The sequence below is a fragment of the Onychomys torridus genome, chromosome X, assembly GCF_903995425.1.
Source record: "Onychomys torridus chromosome X, mOncTor1.1, whole genome shotgun sequence".
Lineage (NCBI taxonomy): Eukaryota > Metazoa > Chordata > Mammalia > Rodentia > Cricetidae > Onychomys > Onychomys torridus.
Window position 1 is genome coordinate 104,972,918 of NC_050466.1, and position 17,260 is coordinate 104,990,177.

Sequence of the window (17,260 nt, forward strand, 5' to 3'; positions counted from 1 at the left end):
TATTTTCCTCAATACTTTTTTACCATCAGTCTTTCTATTTGTTTTTAATATTTAGATTTTAATTAATACTCTTTCATATTATATTTTTAAATATTTTCATTTCTCTACTGCATGTGTGCATCTGTGTGTGGTGCAGGTTGTTTTTCTCTCTGACTATGGGCAACATGTGTCCAGGTACCCATACTGGATAAATGAGGGTGTCCAGTTCTCTGGTTCTGTGGTTACAGGCAATTTTAACATACCTGACTTGGATTCTGGGAACTGAAATTGGGTCCACTGAAAGAGCAAGAAGTATACTTAAATACTGAACAATCTCTCAAGATCACTCAAGTTGTCAATTCAAAATGCCCCCTAGTAAAATCTACATCTGATAAGTAGAATAATGTTGAGTGCCTACCATTTCAAGTTACAACACTTACATATGACAATGTATTAGAATAGTTTTATTTGAAGTACAGGTTGTACCTGTTAGCCTACTGAAATACATTTCTATAATAAAAATTTGCTGTTAACTGTACCTTTCTAATTATATAAGATTCAAAGTGAATGAATTTTCATATGTATTTTTAATCAATATCTGTAAATAGCCAGATTACTGATAAGTAATAATAATTAGAGAAACAACCATTTCCTTGGAGATTAAATCATTATTTCATTAAGTTCATAATTAAATATAGTTGTTATCCTCATTAAAATGTCCCAATTGGATTAAAACATTCACTGGAAACATGTGAGCAGCAATCTATGTACAGGTTAGTTGAGATTTGTAAATTTACAACTGTAGCTAGAAGTTTTCCTGGGTCTCACCCGGTCTGCAGCTGCTCAGATCCAAGTAAACACACAGAGTCTTACCTTGGGTTTCAGAAACTGACCTGGCCTCTGATGGGGTAAGAGGCTTCTTGCAGAGGTATACATGCTTCTATTTCACTCTATATTATGGGTCTACTCAAATAGTTTATGTAGGTACTTAGTGCTGGTTTTGATTAAACCTTAGTAAGTTGTCTTTATTGAAAAAAATATTCAATTCTTTTAGATTTTTGAATTTAGTGAAGTGCAGATTTTCATGTATGTCCTTATGATTTATTAATTCCCTCCAAGTCTGTAGTAATGTCCTCCTACTTATTTCTCATTTTGTTAATTTTGATATTGTTTTCCTCTTTTATTTTAGTGTGGATATATGTTTGTGTATCTTGTTCTTTTTCTTTTTTATAGTATTTTTATTTTAAAATTAACTTAATTTCACATATCAGCCATGATTTCCCCAATCCTCCCTTCTCCCACCCCCAGCACTCCCCCCTAGTCCTCCTTCCATTCTCACCTCCTCCAATGTAAGGTCTCCCCTGTGGAGTCAGTCAAGCCTAGTAAACTTAGCCAATGCAGGTCCAGTCCCCTCCTCCCTATACCAAGGCTGAGCAAAGTGTCTCAGCATAGGCCCCAGGCTCCAAAAAGTCAGCCCATGCACCAAAGACAGGACCTGGCTCCACTGCCTGGGGGCTTCCAAACAGTTCAAGCTAATCAACTGTCTCACTTATCCAGAGGGCCTGGTCCAATTCCATGGGGGTTCCTGCACCATTGGTCCAGAGGAAAAGAAGAAGCAGAGTGCTAGAGAAGTCTCCAGAAATCCACAAAGATACCTCCAGTGTAGATTATTTGCAATGGTTGAAAGAGTGCCTGAGCTGACCTGCTCTAGTGATCAGATGGCCAAACACCCCAGCTGTCATGCTAGAGCTCTCATCCAGTGTCTGATGGAAACAGATGCAGAGATCCATGGCAGAGCCCCAGATGGAGCTCTAGAAATCCAATCGGTGAAAGAGAGGGGGGATTGTATGAGCAAGAGATGTTGAGACCATGGTTGGAGGAAGCACAAGGACAAATAGCCAAGCTAGTGGAAGCGCATGAACTGTGAATCTTGTTGCTTTGCTTAAAGAACCAATTCTTAGTTTCACTGATTCTTTATATCATTCGCTTTGTTTCTATTTTATAGACTTCAGCTTTCACTTTGATTATTTCCTGCCATCTACCCCTGTTGTCTGAGATTGCTTCTTTTTGTTCTAGAGTTTTCAGATGTGATGCTAAGCTGCTAGTATTCAAACTCTCCCAATTTTTTGTTTGTCTGCTTTTTATGTAGGCACTTACTGTTATGAACTTTCCTCTTAGAACTGCTTTCATTGTGTCTCACAATTTTGTGTATGCTGTGTGTTCATTTTCATTGAATTATAGGAAGCCTTTAATTTGTTTATTTCTGTCTTGACACATTTCTTTTCATTAAGGAAAGACTTGTTCAGTTTCCACGAGTTTGTAGGCTTTGTGGTGTTTCTCTTGTTGAAATCCAGCTTTAATCCATGGTAGTCTGATAGGATACAGGGAGTTATTTCAATTTTCTTGTATCTATTAAGATTTGCTTTGTGTCAAGTGTGTGGTCAATTTTGGAGAAAATCATATAAGGTGCTGAGAAGAAAAGATATTCCATTGTGCCTGGATGAAAAGTTCTATAAATGTGTGTTAGGTACATTTAGTTTGTAATGACTATTAGTTCCTCTATTTCTCTGTTAGTTTTGTTTTGTCTGGTGTCCTGTCCTTTGTTGAGAGTGAGGTATTGTAGTCTCCCACTACACATGTGTGAGGGTTATTATGTGATTTAAGTTGTAGCAGTGTTTCTTTTACAAAACTGAATGTCCTTGTATTTAGGTCATAGAAGTTCAGAATTGAAATGTTATCTGGTGCATTTTTTCCCTTTGGTGAGTATGTGGTTTACCTCTCTAGCTCTTTGTATTAATTTTGCTTTGAAATCGTTTTTTGTTAGATATTAAAATGACTACTTGAGTTTGTGTTGTAGGTTCATTTGCTTTGGATAGCTTTTTCTAACATTTTACCTTGAGGAAATGACTCTCCTTTGTGTTGAGGTGTATTTCTTGGTTGCAGCAGAATGATGTAACCTGTTTTTGCGTTCTCTTAGTATTGGTGAAATTATTAAGGCCACTCCATGTAGTTAGAAGGGAGGTTTATTTTGTGGGGTAACTTACAAGTGAAGGGGTAGGTTGCAGGGTCTGGAAAAGGTATAGCGCAATCCAGCGGTGCTCTCTGGAGAACTCTGCTCAGTCTACCTCCAGCATACAGGGTCCTGGAACCAAGAGAGAGACCTCCTCTCGATCCTCTGTCTTCCGATCCCTCCTTTGCCCCGCCTTGTGGGCATGATCATTACCAAAGCCTCAATGGGGGTTGGAACTTCCAGGTCAATGCCGGGATGGCTATCCACTACATCTTAGTTTGTGTTCTTTTTTTTTTTTTTTTAATTAGGGAATTGAGACCAATGATATATAGAGATATCAGTGACCAATGATCATTGATTCTTGTTGTTATTTTATTGTTGTTGTTGTTTGTAGTTGTGGCTTTGTATATGTGTGTGTGTGACAGACAAAGAGACAGAAATAGACACAGACACAGAGATAGTGAGACAGAGAGAGATTTCCTTCTTTTGGTTTTGCAGGTGTCAGATTATTGCCTGTGTTTTCAGGAGTTTACTTAAACCTCCTTAGGTTGAAGTTCTCTTTCTAGCACATGCTGTATGGTGCTTTATAAATAGATTGTTTAAATTTATTTTGTCATGGAATATCTTATTTTCTCTATCTAAGGTGATGGTATTATAGTCTGGGCTGGCACATGGTCTTGTAGAGTCTGCAACACCTCTGTCCAGAACATTCTTTCTTTTAGAGTATATATTGAGAAGTCAGGTATAATTTTAACAGATCTGCTTTGATATATTATTTGCCCTTGTTACCTTGAAACTTTTAATATTCTTTCTTTGCTTTCTATGTTGAGTGTTTTGATTATTTTGTGGCAAGGGGACTTGGGTTTTTGAGACAGGATTTCTTTGTGTATTTTTTGTCCCTTTCCTGGCTCTTGCTCTGTAGATAAAGCTGGCCTTGAACACACAGAAATCTGCATGGCTCTGCCTCCTGAGTGCTGGGATTAAAGGCATGTGACACACTCACCTGGCTGAAAGGGGACTTTCTTATGATCCAACCTATTTGGTATTTTGTGTGCTTCTTCATGCCTTTTTAGGTTAGGAAAATGTTCTTTTCTGATTTTGTTGAAAATAATTTCTGAGATATTGAGCTGGGATTGTTCTCTTTCCTCAATTCCTATTACTCATACATTTGGTCCTTTCATAGTGTTCCAGATTTCCTTGATGTTTTACTTTAGAACTTTTTTTTTTTTCTGTAACAATAACTTTATTTTCTAACAGGTAATTTTCCTACTGCTTTAGTATTTTCCTCTCAGAAAACACAAGTTTTAGAACTGGATCACTTGGCCCTTTCTCTTCTTGTCTCCTCCCTGTTCAAAATGCTTGCATCTCTTAATGGCCAGCATCCTCTTGGATCTGCAGTTGGGCTCAACACAGTCAAGCCTGAGCACAATCTTCTTTGTGGTATCCTTGCCCTTCTTATATTGGGTCACTTCGTGAGGCTGATGCTTGCCACATTTCTTACAGAAAGTCCACCAGGTTTTAGGTACGTTGACCATCTTTGCAGTAGAGGTGACTATGAGATGAAAACGGGAGACCCGGTGTCCAAGATCGCCACTCCCCTAGAACTTTTTTCTATTCAACAGTTTCTTTGACCCATGTCTCCTTTGCTTCTACCGTATCTCCCGTGCTTGAGATTCTCTCTTCAATCTCTTGTATTCTGTTGGTGAAGCGTGACTCTCTACTTCTTGTTGGAATTCCTGAATTTTTTCAATTTCTGAATTCTCTCAGTTAGTTCTATTTCCAGGTCTTGAATATTTTTATTTGTTTTCCTTAACTTTTTCAGTTGTTTGTTTGTATTTTCTTGATTTTATTTAAGATATTTCTTAATTTCTTCTATGTTTTTTTCTGTGTTTTCCCGGATTTCTATGAGGGATTTATTTATTTCCTCTTTAAAGTAAGGAACTCTATCATCTCCATATAGTTTGTTTTAAGTTCCTTTACTTGTACATCAGCTATGTTGGAATATTCAGGACTTGCTGTCTTAGGATACCATGGATCTAGTAGAGACATCTAGTTCTGGCTGTTATTAATTGTATTCTTATAATGACATCTACTTAATATAGAAATGTTATATGTAGAAATTATAGGATAAAAAGTAGATTATTGAATCTACACTAAAAATATAGAAATGTTAAGATATATGGGTAGATTATTGAATCTACTGTGAAAAGAGAAAAAGGGGATATTGATATCTTAAGATAAATCGTATACTATTGGATCTACTCTGAAAAAAAGATGTAGAAATGATAGGATAAAAGGTAAATTATTGAATCTGCTCTGAAAAGAAAAAAGGGAGGATATAGATATGATAAAATAAAAAGGTAGGTTATTGCATCTACTTTTAAAAAGCAACTACTAGCTTTAAATATTTTACATTGAATTGGATTTTTTATGTTGTATAAAAATTATGTATATTGATAGAAATTTGAGATTGATTTTGTTAGAAAATATCGTACATATATTTCTAATCTTGTTCAAGGTATTGTATCTATATAGTTCATTTACCAATGTAATGCAAGTTGGTAGTCCTTGAAAGGTATTATTTCCAACTAGTTAGGGTATAAAGAAATGAAAGTTAATAGTTATTTCAATCAAACTTATAGTCATATTAGGTATGTTTTCAAGGTCAGAGATATATTTTACATAGACAGGTCATCTTCAAACAGTATAGATATTTATAGAATATGGAATTTAAAATATTTTAATATCATAGATAGTTATTTTTTGACAATGAGACATGTATGCTCCTGACTGCACCAATATACTTCAGAGAAGATGATGGGCATCAAAGAAACTCCATATGTAGTTTACTTTCTTTGTGACAAGTTAGTCACTGGGCAAGAAAGTGCCCTTGCCTTGACTGATGACAGTATGCTGTGCAAAATGGACAAGCAAAACACAAAAGAAAGGACTGCCAAACCTTGTCAAGACAAGGTAGGAAGCTTCTTCAGAATATCCTGCTTCACAGATAAGTCTGTCATAATTGCTAATCCTGTAGGCCAAAGATGGATGGCCCCAAATTGCAGAGGAACCTTGGGTGACTATCCATGCAGCTAGCTGTTTCTGTCATTTCTCACATAATTGGAAGTCACTTGTTTGCACTTCCTGCTTACTCAGTTAATATTATTTCCTTCTAGGGTCTCTGAAGTAGTTGAAGACTGGACAGTTATAGTTTTCCTTGTTAACAAATTCTAAACAGAAACTCACTAAAGAGGTATAAAATATATGTTTGAATAACATCAAAGGATAGTTTTCAATTGATAACACAAGTTAGGATAGAATGTGATTTAGGTACAACATTTTGGACTCACCAAAATAGGGTAAATAATAGAGTATTTTCTCTGAATTTGTCAAATGTTTATGAACTGCACATTGTTAATGTAATTCTTGACTGTATATATTACATATACTTATTGTATATAGTTTCTCTTATACTAGTTATAATCTTCTTTTATTATTTTAGACAAAAGGAGGGAAATGTGGTGATGTATTGTGTGTCTTAAAAAAGCTTATCTGGAGATCAGAGGACAGCCACTAGATTAAACATAGAAACCAGACATTGGTGGCAAATACATTTAATTCTAGCACTTGGGAGGCAGAGATCTGTCTGGATATGTGTAAATTCAAAGCCACCCTGGACTACATGAGATTGACTCACTCTAGGAGAGAAATAGAGCTAGGCAGTTGTAGCACACACCTTTAATTCTAGTACTTGGGAATCACAGGCCTTTAATCCCTGCACTTGAGGTCTTAATGCATTTGCTTGGGAAGCACACACCCCTTTAATCCACAGAAGTGATGGGGATGGCTAGGTGAAGAAAGGTATATAAGGTGTGAGGAAATAGGAACTAGAGTCTTTTCAGCTGAGGAAGCTCATTCGGCTAGAGGCTTTTTCAGGCTGAGGAGTCCTAGAGGTAAGACATGTTTTATTCCTTTCTCTCTTTGATCTTTCAGCATTTACCCCAGTATTCTGGATCTGGGTTGGGTTATAAGACCATTTAACAAATCATGTTACATCTATTTCCATGGGTTTGGAGAGATTAAAGTCTTAAGTGCTGATTTATGGGTTTGTATTTGGTGAGTGGATGAAAACAAAACAAAACAACACAAAAGTTCCTTGGTTTCTGCTTCTTCAGAATTTTAGAGAATGTGATGACTATGTGTTGTAGATGTATCCTGCTTGTTAAATAAGAAACACAGAGCCAGTTGCAGAGTTAAAAACCACGAGGTCAAAGACAAAGCGGAAAACCTTACCCTTCACTGCTTCTGTGGTTCCTCCTCTCTGCAAGAGACCTACTTCTGTGCATCCTGTCTATTTAAAGACTTTCTGTTCTCTTCCCTCATTGGTTGTAAACCCAGCCACATGACCTCCTCGTCACTGCCTGTTTGTACAGACCTCCAGGTCTTCTATGCTTGGTATTGAAATTAAAGGCGTGTGTCTGCTATGCTGGCTATGTCCTTGAACACACAGAGATCCGCCTAGCTCTGCCTCCCAAGTGCTGGGATTAAGGGTGTGCCCCACTACTGCTCAGCTTCTGCTCTGGCTTGCTCTGACCTCAAGGCAACTTTATTGACATACAAATAAAATCACATTTCAATACAAGTAAAATATCACTATAATGTGTTGTCTTTTTTACTGGCCTGCTCAACTGGTGTGTTCATAGGGAATACCTGTTTATGTTGGTGGCTGGGATATATTCACAATTTGGGAGAGGGATTCAGGAGGGGGTGTTCTGTGGAACCTATAGGAGATATGGGCATGGAGAAGGGAGGCTGCAAATGGTGATTTTTTGCAGCTCTTAGAATAACACTGACAGATTAGGTCTAGAAAAACAAAGAAAGAGAGGAGGTGATCTGTGACAGCCTACCTAGTTTTCTGGCAGGTATGGCCTTTGGTTGAGTAGATGATTCCTGCTTAATTTGAGGACTGTGATATAGTGATAAATAGGGGGAGGGGGTTAGGAGGGTGTGGTCTCTGGGATCCACTGGAGATGTGTGGAATGGGGAAAGGATGCTTCAGCTGGTGTTCTGTTGCAGAGCTAGGGACAAGTTGAAGGGTTAGGATCTAAGGGAATGGAGAAAATGTAGAAAGTCTGTGGGTAGCATGACCTGACTATTTGATTTTTAGTGGTGAGCATTCTGGTTGGGGTACGGTAGAATCTCAACACAGTACTATTTGAAACTCTCTGATAACTAAGTATGATGGACTTTTATTTCATACATTGATTGGCCATTTACACTTCAACTGTTCTGAACTTTTGCTCATTTTATTCATCCACTTATTGATTATATTTTTGTTAGGTTGCTATTTATCTTTTTGAGATATTTATTTCAAATAGATATGAATTTATCTTAGAAGTATAGGTAGAAAAGACTATTGCTCCTTTCATATGAAGTTTCTTTCACACATTTGAAACACATTTTCTTTTAGATTGCTACAACAAATGAAATCATAGATGAAACCAAAGAACTCTGAGTAAGTGAGGAAGTACATTGGAATACCTACATAATTTAAAACAAAGAGAGAGAGCATGCATTTTACAATTTAATATTTGGTTTAACAAAGTTATGTGAGAAAGATGCTGCACATGATAGCAAGACAAATAGCTGCAGACATGAAGAAGCCCAGAGAAAGTAATATTATTTTTTGCCTTGAATTGCTCATGGTCCAATTCATTCTCTTTTTGTTTCAACTAAAACAAACAAAAAAGGGTTTGTTGATAGATACAATTGAGAGTATGATAAATTTGTGATGCTACACAAATTTTTAAGTCTTAACAAAGACAGGCTTGACTGAAGATGACAGACAGCAACACTGAGGGCCAGTGTTTCAAAGAAATATTTCTGGGGGAGCAGAAAAAAAAGACACTCTAAATAGCTGGGAAAAAAAATCATAGTAACACAGAAATAGCAGAAGAAGCAGAGAAAAACCCTCATCTTGCTTCTGGGTGTCTGTCAAACAGCAGAGCAGAGACAATATGAAATTTCCAAAAGACTTCTTATGATGTTGTGTCAGCTCAGCAGCTTGACACCCTTTGCTAATCATACTATAGGGAAACTCAATCCAAGTGTCATGAGAATCTATGCTGAACTCTAACAGGCAGAAACCTGAGAGACTTCAGAAAAGAATCTTAGAATCATATCTACAGCACATTCAGCAAGGTGAAAGTCTGGTGGTAACCAAAGTACAAATGGAAATTTCACACCTATTTGAAGGGTGTGAAGATGTTGGAAAGAGCTGTACAGAGGTGAAACATGCATTAGCAAGCCTGGAGGAATTTGTAGACGTTTGACAAGAGATGAGATTCTGCAGGGGACATACTGGCCATGGACTAGGACAGCATCAATAATCAGATCACACAAAATAAGACTCATCAGAAAAACAGAGCTTCCAAACACAGCAGAACTCCTCAGAGTGAGATAGTATTCCAGGAGCAAGGAAAGGAACAAGAGAGAGTTTAACAAAAGACAGTAAACAGGCCAATCAGTTTTCATAATTTATATCTCTACCCAGTTCTCTTTATGCATCTTTGTTTTAGTACTCAATATCATTTTAGCCTGTAAGCCCAGTCTCACTCTGTTTTAGCCATATATTACCTGTATTTCCTCTCTTTATTCTTTTCTCATATTATTTCTTCTCTCAAAGAAGCTAATCTGGCCTGGATTGCAAGATCTTTGTGCCTTAGGTTCCTGGTCACATATATTTATCTCTCTCTTTTTAGCCTACCTCTGGTCAACATTCCCTCAATCCCTCATCTTTGCCTATATAGTCCCCCATTCAATTTACATGCCCATCTTTTGGTGCCCTGAAAATCATCTTATCAGAAAAAGATAACATTGAAAATCTCCTTTAATTATTCCCCTTCTGAATATTGCAGATACTTCCCTTGAAAGGATAAAGCTGACCTAAATAGAAATGTAAAATTCAAACAACACTAACTCATAGCAAGTCCCAAGGCAAAAATATAAGTAAAATGAAAAAAAACCCAAGATATCAGGTCTCAACCAATATCAGAGTAAATATACAAAGTATGAGCTACTTATATGAAATTCCACATGAATAATTCAAAACAATGATGATAAATATTCCCAAAGAAATGTAAAAGGAGAGAATTTTAGACTAAATAGATTTCTGAAAGATTTTCAAATCAACACAAAAATCTAAATGAATAGTGAAGTAAATTTAATATATAAAAATGGAAGTCAATAAAGAGATTAAAAATATTGAGGAGAAAGCATATCAAAATGATGCTTAAAATGGAAAATTCAATAATCCACACATCATAGGAGAAATAATCACCAAACAAATGGATATGAGGAGAACAAAAGAATATCAGTGCTTTAAAGGTAGAATAATTTGTATATTTTTAAGGACAGTGATTTTTTTTATTATTTTTTCTTCTTTTCTTATTTATTACATTTATGTTTTAATTTTCCACATAAGCCATGGGTTCCCCTGTCCTCCTCCCTCCCATACCCACCCCCACCTTCCCCACAACACTCCCCATTCCCATCTCCTCCAGGGCAAAGACTCTAATGGGGATTCAGCTCAACCTGGTAGATTCAGTAAAGCAGGTCCAGTCCCTTCCTCCCAAGCTGAGCAAGGTGTCCCTGTGTAAGCCCAAGGTTGCAAACATCCAGCTCATGCACTAAGGACAGGTCCTGGTCCCACAGTCTGGATGCCTCCCAAACAGATCAAGCTATTCAATTGGCTCACTTATCCAGAGGGCCTGATCCAGTTGGGGGCTCCACAGCTTTTGGTTCATAATTCATAATACAGGACATAAAACCTAGGAAAGATATGTAATAACTGATGGAATGAGAAAAACATTCCATAATAAATTTTGGCTAAAGAATTCCTTATAATTAAGTCAGATGAGCAGAGGGTACAAGAAAGAAACTTTTAGATTGAGAGAAGGATAAACACATTGAAATGGCTATCTGAAAGAAGGATGCTAGAACAATGCTTAAATATTAGGAAAACACCAAACACTACAACCCCCCCAAAAAAAAAATAAAAAGAATTAGTACTTTTTTAACTTTAGGTACTAATGGTCTAGTTCTCCAATTAACAAATACAAACTAGTATATCAGATTTTTAAATAATATATTCTTCAACTTGCTGTATCTAAGAAACACACCTTATTATCATAAGATACATACTAACTTAACATTAACTGATCAAAACGTTATTCCAAGCCAGTATAAATAAGAAATAAGCAGGTGTTATTATTCTAACTTCTGAAACAATTTAGACTTTAAACCAAATCTAGTCAAAAGAAATAATGAAGATTGCTTCAAACTGATCAAGAGAACTATCCATAAAGATGATTACAATTAAAAACATTATCAGATATATAAAAAAAATATTTGTTCCAGTCGCATTTTTACAAGACTCAAACATTCATGTGACATTCCCCAGAATTTGTAAGACATAGTATCCTTATCAAAATGTACATGAATTTTATCAAAATGTACATAAATTTACTTTGCTTCCCATTAAAGGTACTTTCTGAAAGATGTAATGTGAAAGATTTTGTTTTCCTTTTTCCTTGTTTATTTGTTTATTTAATTTTTTTGGGGGGACAGGTTTTTCTTTGTAGTCCTAGCTGTCCTAGAACTTACTCTGTAGACCAGGCTAGCCTCAAATTCAGAGATCTGCCTGCCTCTGACTTCCAACTGCTGGGATTAACAACCAGTGCTACTATGCCCATTGAAACATTCTTTTTGCATCCATACAACCATACAATTCTTTTATCATCCAAAGGGCTTCAGATGGGTCACACTTGAACTGAGTCATAACAGTTCAGTGTGCAGTGTAGAGGCTGGTATGTAAGTCACAAGGAGAGTTCAGACATTCCTTTGCTACAGGTACTTGGTAGAAAGTGATGCAGAACTGAAGTGGGATGAAACAGAATGTTGGAAAAGAGAAATACAGAATGCATCACAGATTTACAATTTCTAGTCTTAGACTTACATAAGCTACTATGAAAAACTATGATACATTTGTAAAATGTCATTTGAAAATGACAAATTATTTTCCCCATGATTAGGATCAGTCAGTTTCACTCTTTGTAAATATATGTCTTTCAAATGTCTTGCAATATATTCTGATATATTTTTATAAATTTTACTATTTTTGAAGAGAAATGTAATGATAGATTTAAATAAATTACCAAAATTTAGAAACCTATAAAAATTTCTAATATATAGAAATTGTTATTAATCTGTTGGGTTGTTCCACTTTAATAAGAAGAGGTTTAAGAAGCAAAATATAATGAGGACAACTTATGCTTCTATCTCTAAAAAAATTTAAGTTATAAAGTTTCAACACATCAGGTTCCAGGATAGGAATTTTCTAACTTAAACAAAGTCCTAAGCCTTTGTAGACTTCTGAATTATACCTTGAATGTGAAATGAACTTAGGAGATGTGTAGAGATTAAAGAAATTTCATCACTGAGCTCCATGCTTTATAATTACCCAATATAATCTAAGTAATTCTAGGTTTTCATCCACCTATTTATGTCATCTTAAAAAACCAATCTATAAATTGTACTAGTTATAAATGGCTTACTTTAAACATTAGTTCATTGGAACTTTAAGCATTTTTAAGAAACTGGTGAAATTTTTTCACAGAGAATTAGAGATTCATATCAAAGAAATATTAATGTTTTTTGAAAAGACTGCAGATGTATTTGGAATTGTTAGGGTCAATGTTTAGGTATTCATTTTCTGTTTGAAATTGTTATTTTTATATTATTTGTATGAACATTTTTCCCTGCATATATATATGGACACCACCTGCATACAGTACCTACAGAAGCCAGAAAAAGACAGCAGATCCTCTGGAACTGGAGTTACAGATGGTTGTGAGCTGCTGTGTAGATGTTGCAAAGTGAAACCAGATCCTCCCTGCAAGAGCAAATGCCCTTAACCACTGAGCAATTTCTGCAGGACCTAGATTTACATTTTCAAGTTCCACAAACTAAAATTAACTACTAATAAAATAAGAAAAATTGTCAAATTATTAAGAAATGTTCTGATTGTTACATGTGTGATACTTTTATACTATGAATTAGAGTATTGGCTTATCTTAGTGATCATATGTTAATGGAACATGGTGCATCATTTTAAGGAAAAAATAGATTGGAAGATGTAAATATATGTGGAATTTTCTTACATAAAACACCCTTGATCACTTCTCTTGTATCAATAATCCCCCCTAAACATTGAAAAAAATAATCTTAGATGAACTAGAATGCTCATGAATTAAGACTCAGTGCTTTTTTCAAGGGCATTGCTAGGGATTTCACCTGTGGATAATGGGTTGTGTTGAACACATCTTAGAGAAAGCATTGCAGAAATATTGTACTTTACAACACCAATTTCTGTTGACTTTTATGACATGCATATTATAACTCAATAAACCTTCTACAATAATTAGCACCCATGTATTCAATGTTCTTACCTCCAGGTAGTCATCCATAAGGGAAGAAAACACATATCAAAATAATACGCACATAGCTAATGAAAACATGGTTATTCACAATACCCCATATGGGAAGCCACCCAAAATGCTCATCAAGAAACTCAATAAACATTCTCTAATTTATTCTGGCAAATCAAATAATTCAGCTTCATAAACAGAGTCAGCTGCTTATTCACAGTCATAAAAATTGGAAGGTTCTCAAAAATGTTATTTTGAGTTAAAATGAAAACATCAAAGTATAAATTAGGATTCATTTCACTTTATAGAGTTCAGCATGTTGCCAAATTGACAAGTTAATAGATATATAACTTCATCTGTATGATGAAGATTGAGAAGTGTTCAGTGACAATGTAAGGGAGAAATATCTGTGCTATGAATACAGATGATACATTATTAGATTTGTTAGATACTGTAAAGAAGATTGATTTTAAATATAAATAAGGTGCATATTAAAAGTTTGCAAGTTTCAATATTTCATGTTTTGTTGATGTGAGCATATGTAAAATATGATTAGGTGATATTATAAAGAACTATATTTTATTTACAACCACCACCACAATTATATGAATAGACTAATCCAGAAGCAAGGATGCTAGTTGGTGACTGGGTTTGAGAAGTAAGGTTGGGATACTTTTTGTGTTTGGCTGATGGATTTGGGGTTACAGAACTGAATTTGTGGTCATTGAACTGCTTCAATACTCAGAGACCTAGAGAGAGAGAGAGAGAGAGAGAGAGAGAGAGAGAGAGAGAGAGAGAGAGAGAGAGAGAGATTAGCACTATGCCCTTGCAAGGGTAATATAGATGTCTGATTCAGGGGTCAACACTCAATAATCACTTATTCCCAGCAATTTGGTTGTTCTGAGTCTTTAAATTAACATCATTTACTGCAAAAAATTTCTCTGCCAAAGACTGAAGGAAACACTAGTCTACAGGTATACGAAGCTAAACTACTTAGAAGGAAGTTTGGTATTATGTCCATTTAGTAAAACAACAGTACCAGGATCCCCCACTAAAGCCTATAACTTCCCCAACCACAGACATTTAATTAAGTTCATAGTACAAGCCATATATTCATTCCAAAGAACCATCCTCAAATCCAAGTAGAAAGTTGGTGGTTATCCCCAAGCAGTCATGTCTCTTGTAGGTTAATGCCATAGCATGCTGGGTCCACAGCTGAGACGACTTGTGATAATTTTCTACCCCAGAAATCTGCACAACATATTCTAGCACTAAGAAAGCTAGACAGAAAAGACAAAGCTTCCAGTTTGTTCTCAGCTTAATTTATTGGATCCTACATCGGATGTTTATGGTATCTTCAGAATAGGATCTTACAGTCTAATTCTGCTGGACAACCAAGAGCAGTAGCACTACCCCATACTGTTTTGAGGGCCTTTGAAGCCTTTCTGGACAATAGCTACCTAGTAAGTGTACCACAACTAGCAGTGGAATTCATTTATTAACCCATGGTTTCTAGAAGAATGTGACATTTCATTAGTAAAACATACCTGCAAAATTTTTCACTTTTAATTCATGACTTTTTTTTCTTGAAAACTCTTGACTGCATGGAAAATTTGAAATTCACTGTGTACTTTTTTCCATTTAATTTAAAATTATCATTACCTTTTTTTACTTACAATGTCTGGTCAGTGTTGTATAGATAATTTTCAGTTTGTCTTATTTTATTTGCAATAATCATCTCACCATGGTTTGATAGTACACTCATTTTCATTACTGAACATTGTTTCTTAATAGAGATAAATGTTTTGTTTTCTTTTTAGGAACTTTATCAGGATATAATTACCATCTCCTGTAATTCACAATTGAAAATTTCAAGTGAAGTTTTTGTATATTCATAGTATTAATAAATATGTAGGGGGAAAGGAAATACTATATATCATTTTTGAGAATGTAAATTACTTCAGGTACTTTGAAAATTAATTTGAAGGACATAAAAAATGAAATATATAACTTCCATTTAATCTAACTATGCCATTCTTGGATATATCTCATGTCCACTACTCCAGGGATGCCACAGCAACAGGAGTTTGAGATATCTGGTCACATCTCATTCAAGGTCAACTGTTGTAGAGTATTATTTTAAGGTGTGTTACTTTTGTTTATGTTGTATCTTTATAACTCTATGAAGCTGTGTTTCTTTGCTTATGTAAAACACCTGATGATCTAATAAAGAGCTGAAGAGCAAATAGAAAGTCATGAGAAAGGTTATGCAGGGCTGGCAGGCAGAGAGAATAATTAGAAGGAGAAATCTGGGAGGGCAGGAAATATGAAGGTGAAATAGAAGGAGGAGGATGCAAGGGGCCAGCCACACAGCCACAAAGCCACACAGCCAGCCACAGAGTAAGAGTGAATGTAAGATCTACAGAAGGAAGGAAAGAAAAAAGCCCAGAGATAAAAGATAGATAGGATAATTTTAGTTAAGAAAAGCTGGCAAGAAACAAGCAAAGATAAGGCCAGACATTTATAATTAAGCATAAGTCTCCATGTGTGATTTATTTGGGTGGCAGGCTCCCCAAAAGAACGAAACCAAACAACAGTGGAGAGAAGAGAGAGAATTCGTTCATGAATGGTTGCTGGGAATGCAATATATTTAAAGTGACACTGTTCATTGTAGCCAAGCTAAATGCTATAGATTCATTTATACATACACACATATATACATATACATATTAATGAGCCATACAAAGAATAAATTGCATTGTTTGCAGAGAAAGAGGATGGAGATGGAAATAATCGTGTTAGGAGAAATAAGTCATACTCACAAATTAAGGGTACATGCTTCTTCTTGTATGTGTAATCTACAAAACAGAAGATATGAAAGGTGTAGAATTACTACTAATCAATACCACAGGACAAGATGGAAGAGTATTTGGGAAGAGAATATAAATTAAATATTTTATGCTTGACTAAAAATGCCACAACAAAACTCGTTTATTCACATAAATAATATCGGTTAATGATGAAACAATAATTAGTCACTTACAACCTTTTCTTCGGAAAATTTGGTATAATCATAAGATTAATTTCATGATGTGATGATCAGAGGAAAGAATTTTCCTTTTGGTACCTGCACAGAGATGAAAAATCTTTCACTATTGTGGAAATGTCCTGAAGACATATATCATTTCTTTTCCACCAAAGAATAAATGTTTTAAAACACTTAAGGATAATTGGAGTTCCAGGACAGGCTCCAAAGCTACAGAGAAACCCTGTCCCCAAAAACCAAAAAAAAAAAAAAGAAAAAAAAAGAAAATCCCTGGCTATATTCTGAACTTATGGAGCTGTTTTCTCAGTTGAGGTTCCCTTCTCTTAGATGACTTTATCTTATGCCAAGTTCACATAAAAGTAGCCAGAATAACCTTATCTGTCTACGAAATTATTCTCTACATGAATTTTCTTTAACTGTATCAGCTATTTTATCATTGATGCTTCTTTTATGTTGGTCATTGAACTTCATACTAACTTGTATTCCTAGGAATTTATTTTTCCATTTATTAAGACATGATTCAATATCAAATAATCCTTTTCTTATAGGAAATCAATAGACATGCAAGATTGGTCTTGAACATAACCTTGTCTTGCCCTAACCTTTTAAATGCAGAGATTATAGCTAGGTATCATCATGACAGTAAGTTCTATTTGTTTGTATCATTCAGTTTCTAGAATATATTGTTTTCTTGTTTCATTTTGTAATATTAGGTATACAACCCAAGATATAACATGC

The 17,260-nt window shown here is 35.2% G+C and overlaps 1 protein-coding gene across 1 annotated transcript; it reads right to left on the reverse strand.

Annotated features, from left to right (window-relative positions):
* Positions 1-4,260: 4,260 nt before the first annotated feature.
* LOC118573605 (60S ribosomal protein L36a-like) lies at positions 4,261-4,524 on the reverse strand. Its single transcript, XM_036173884.1, has one exon. It carries the CDS (start codon positions 4,522-4,524, stop codon positions 4,294-4,296), a length of 231 nt encoding a protein of 76 aa, XP_036029777.1. The 3' UTR covers positions 4,261-4,293.
* Between the last annotated feature and the right edge of the window lie 12,736 nt (positions 4,525-17,260).

What these genes read in the sequence shown, in the direction of transcription:
- LOC118573605 (XM_036173884.1), bottom strand. Translation starts at nt 4,524, where the DNA reads ATGGTCAACGTACCTAAAACCTGGTGGACTTTCTGTAAGAAATGTGGC.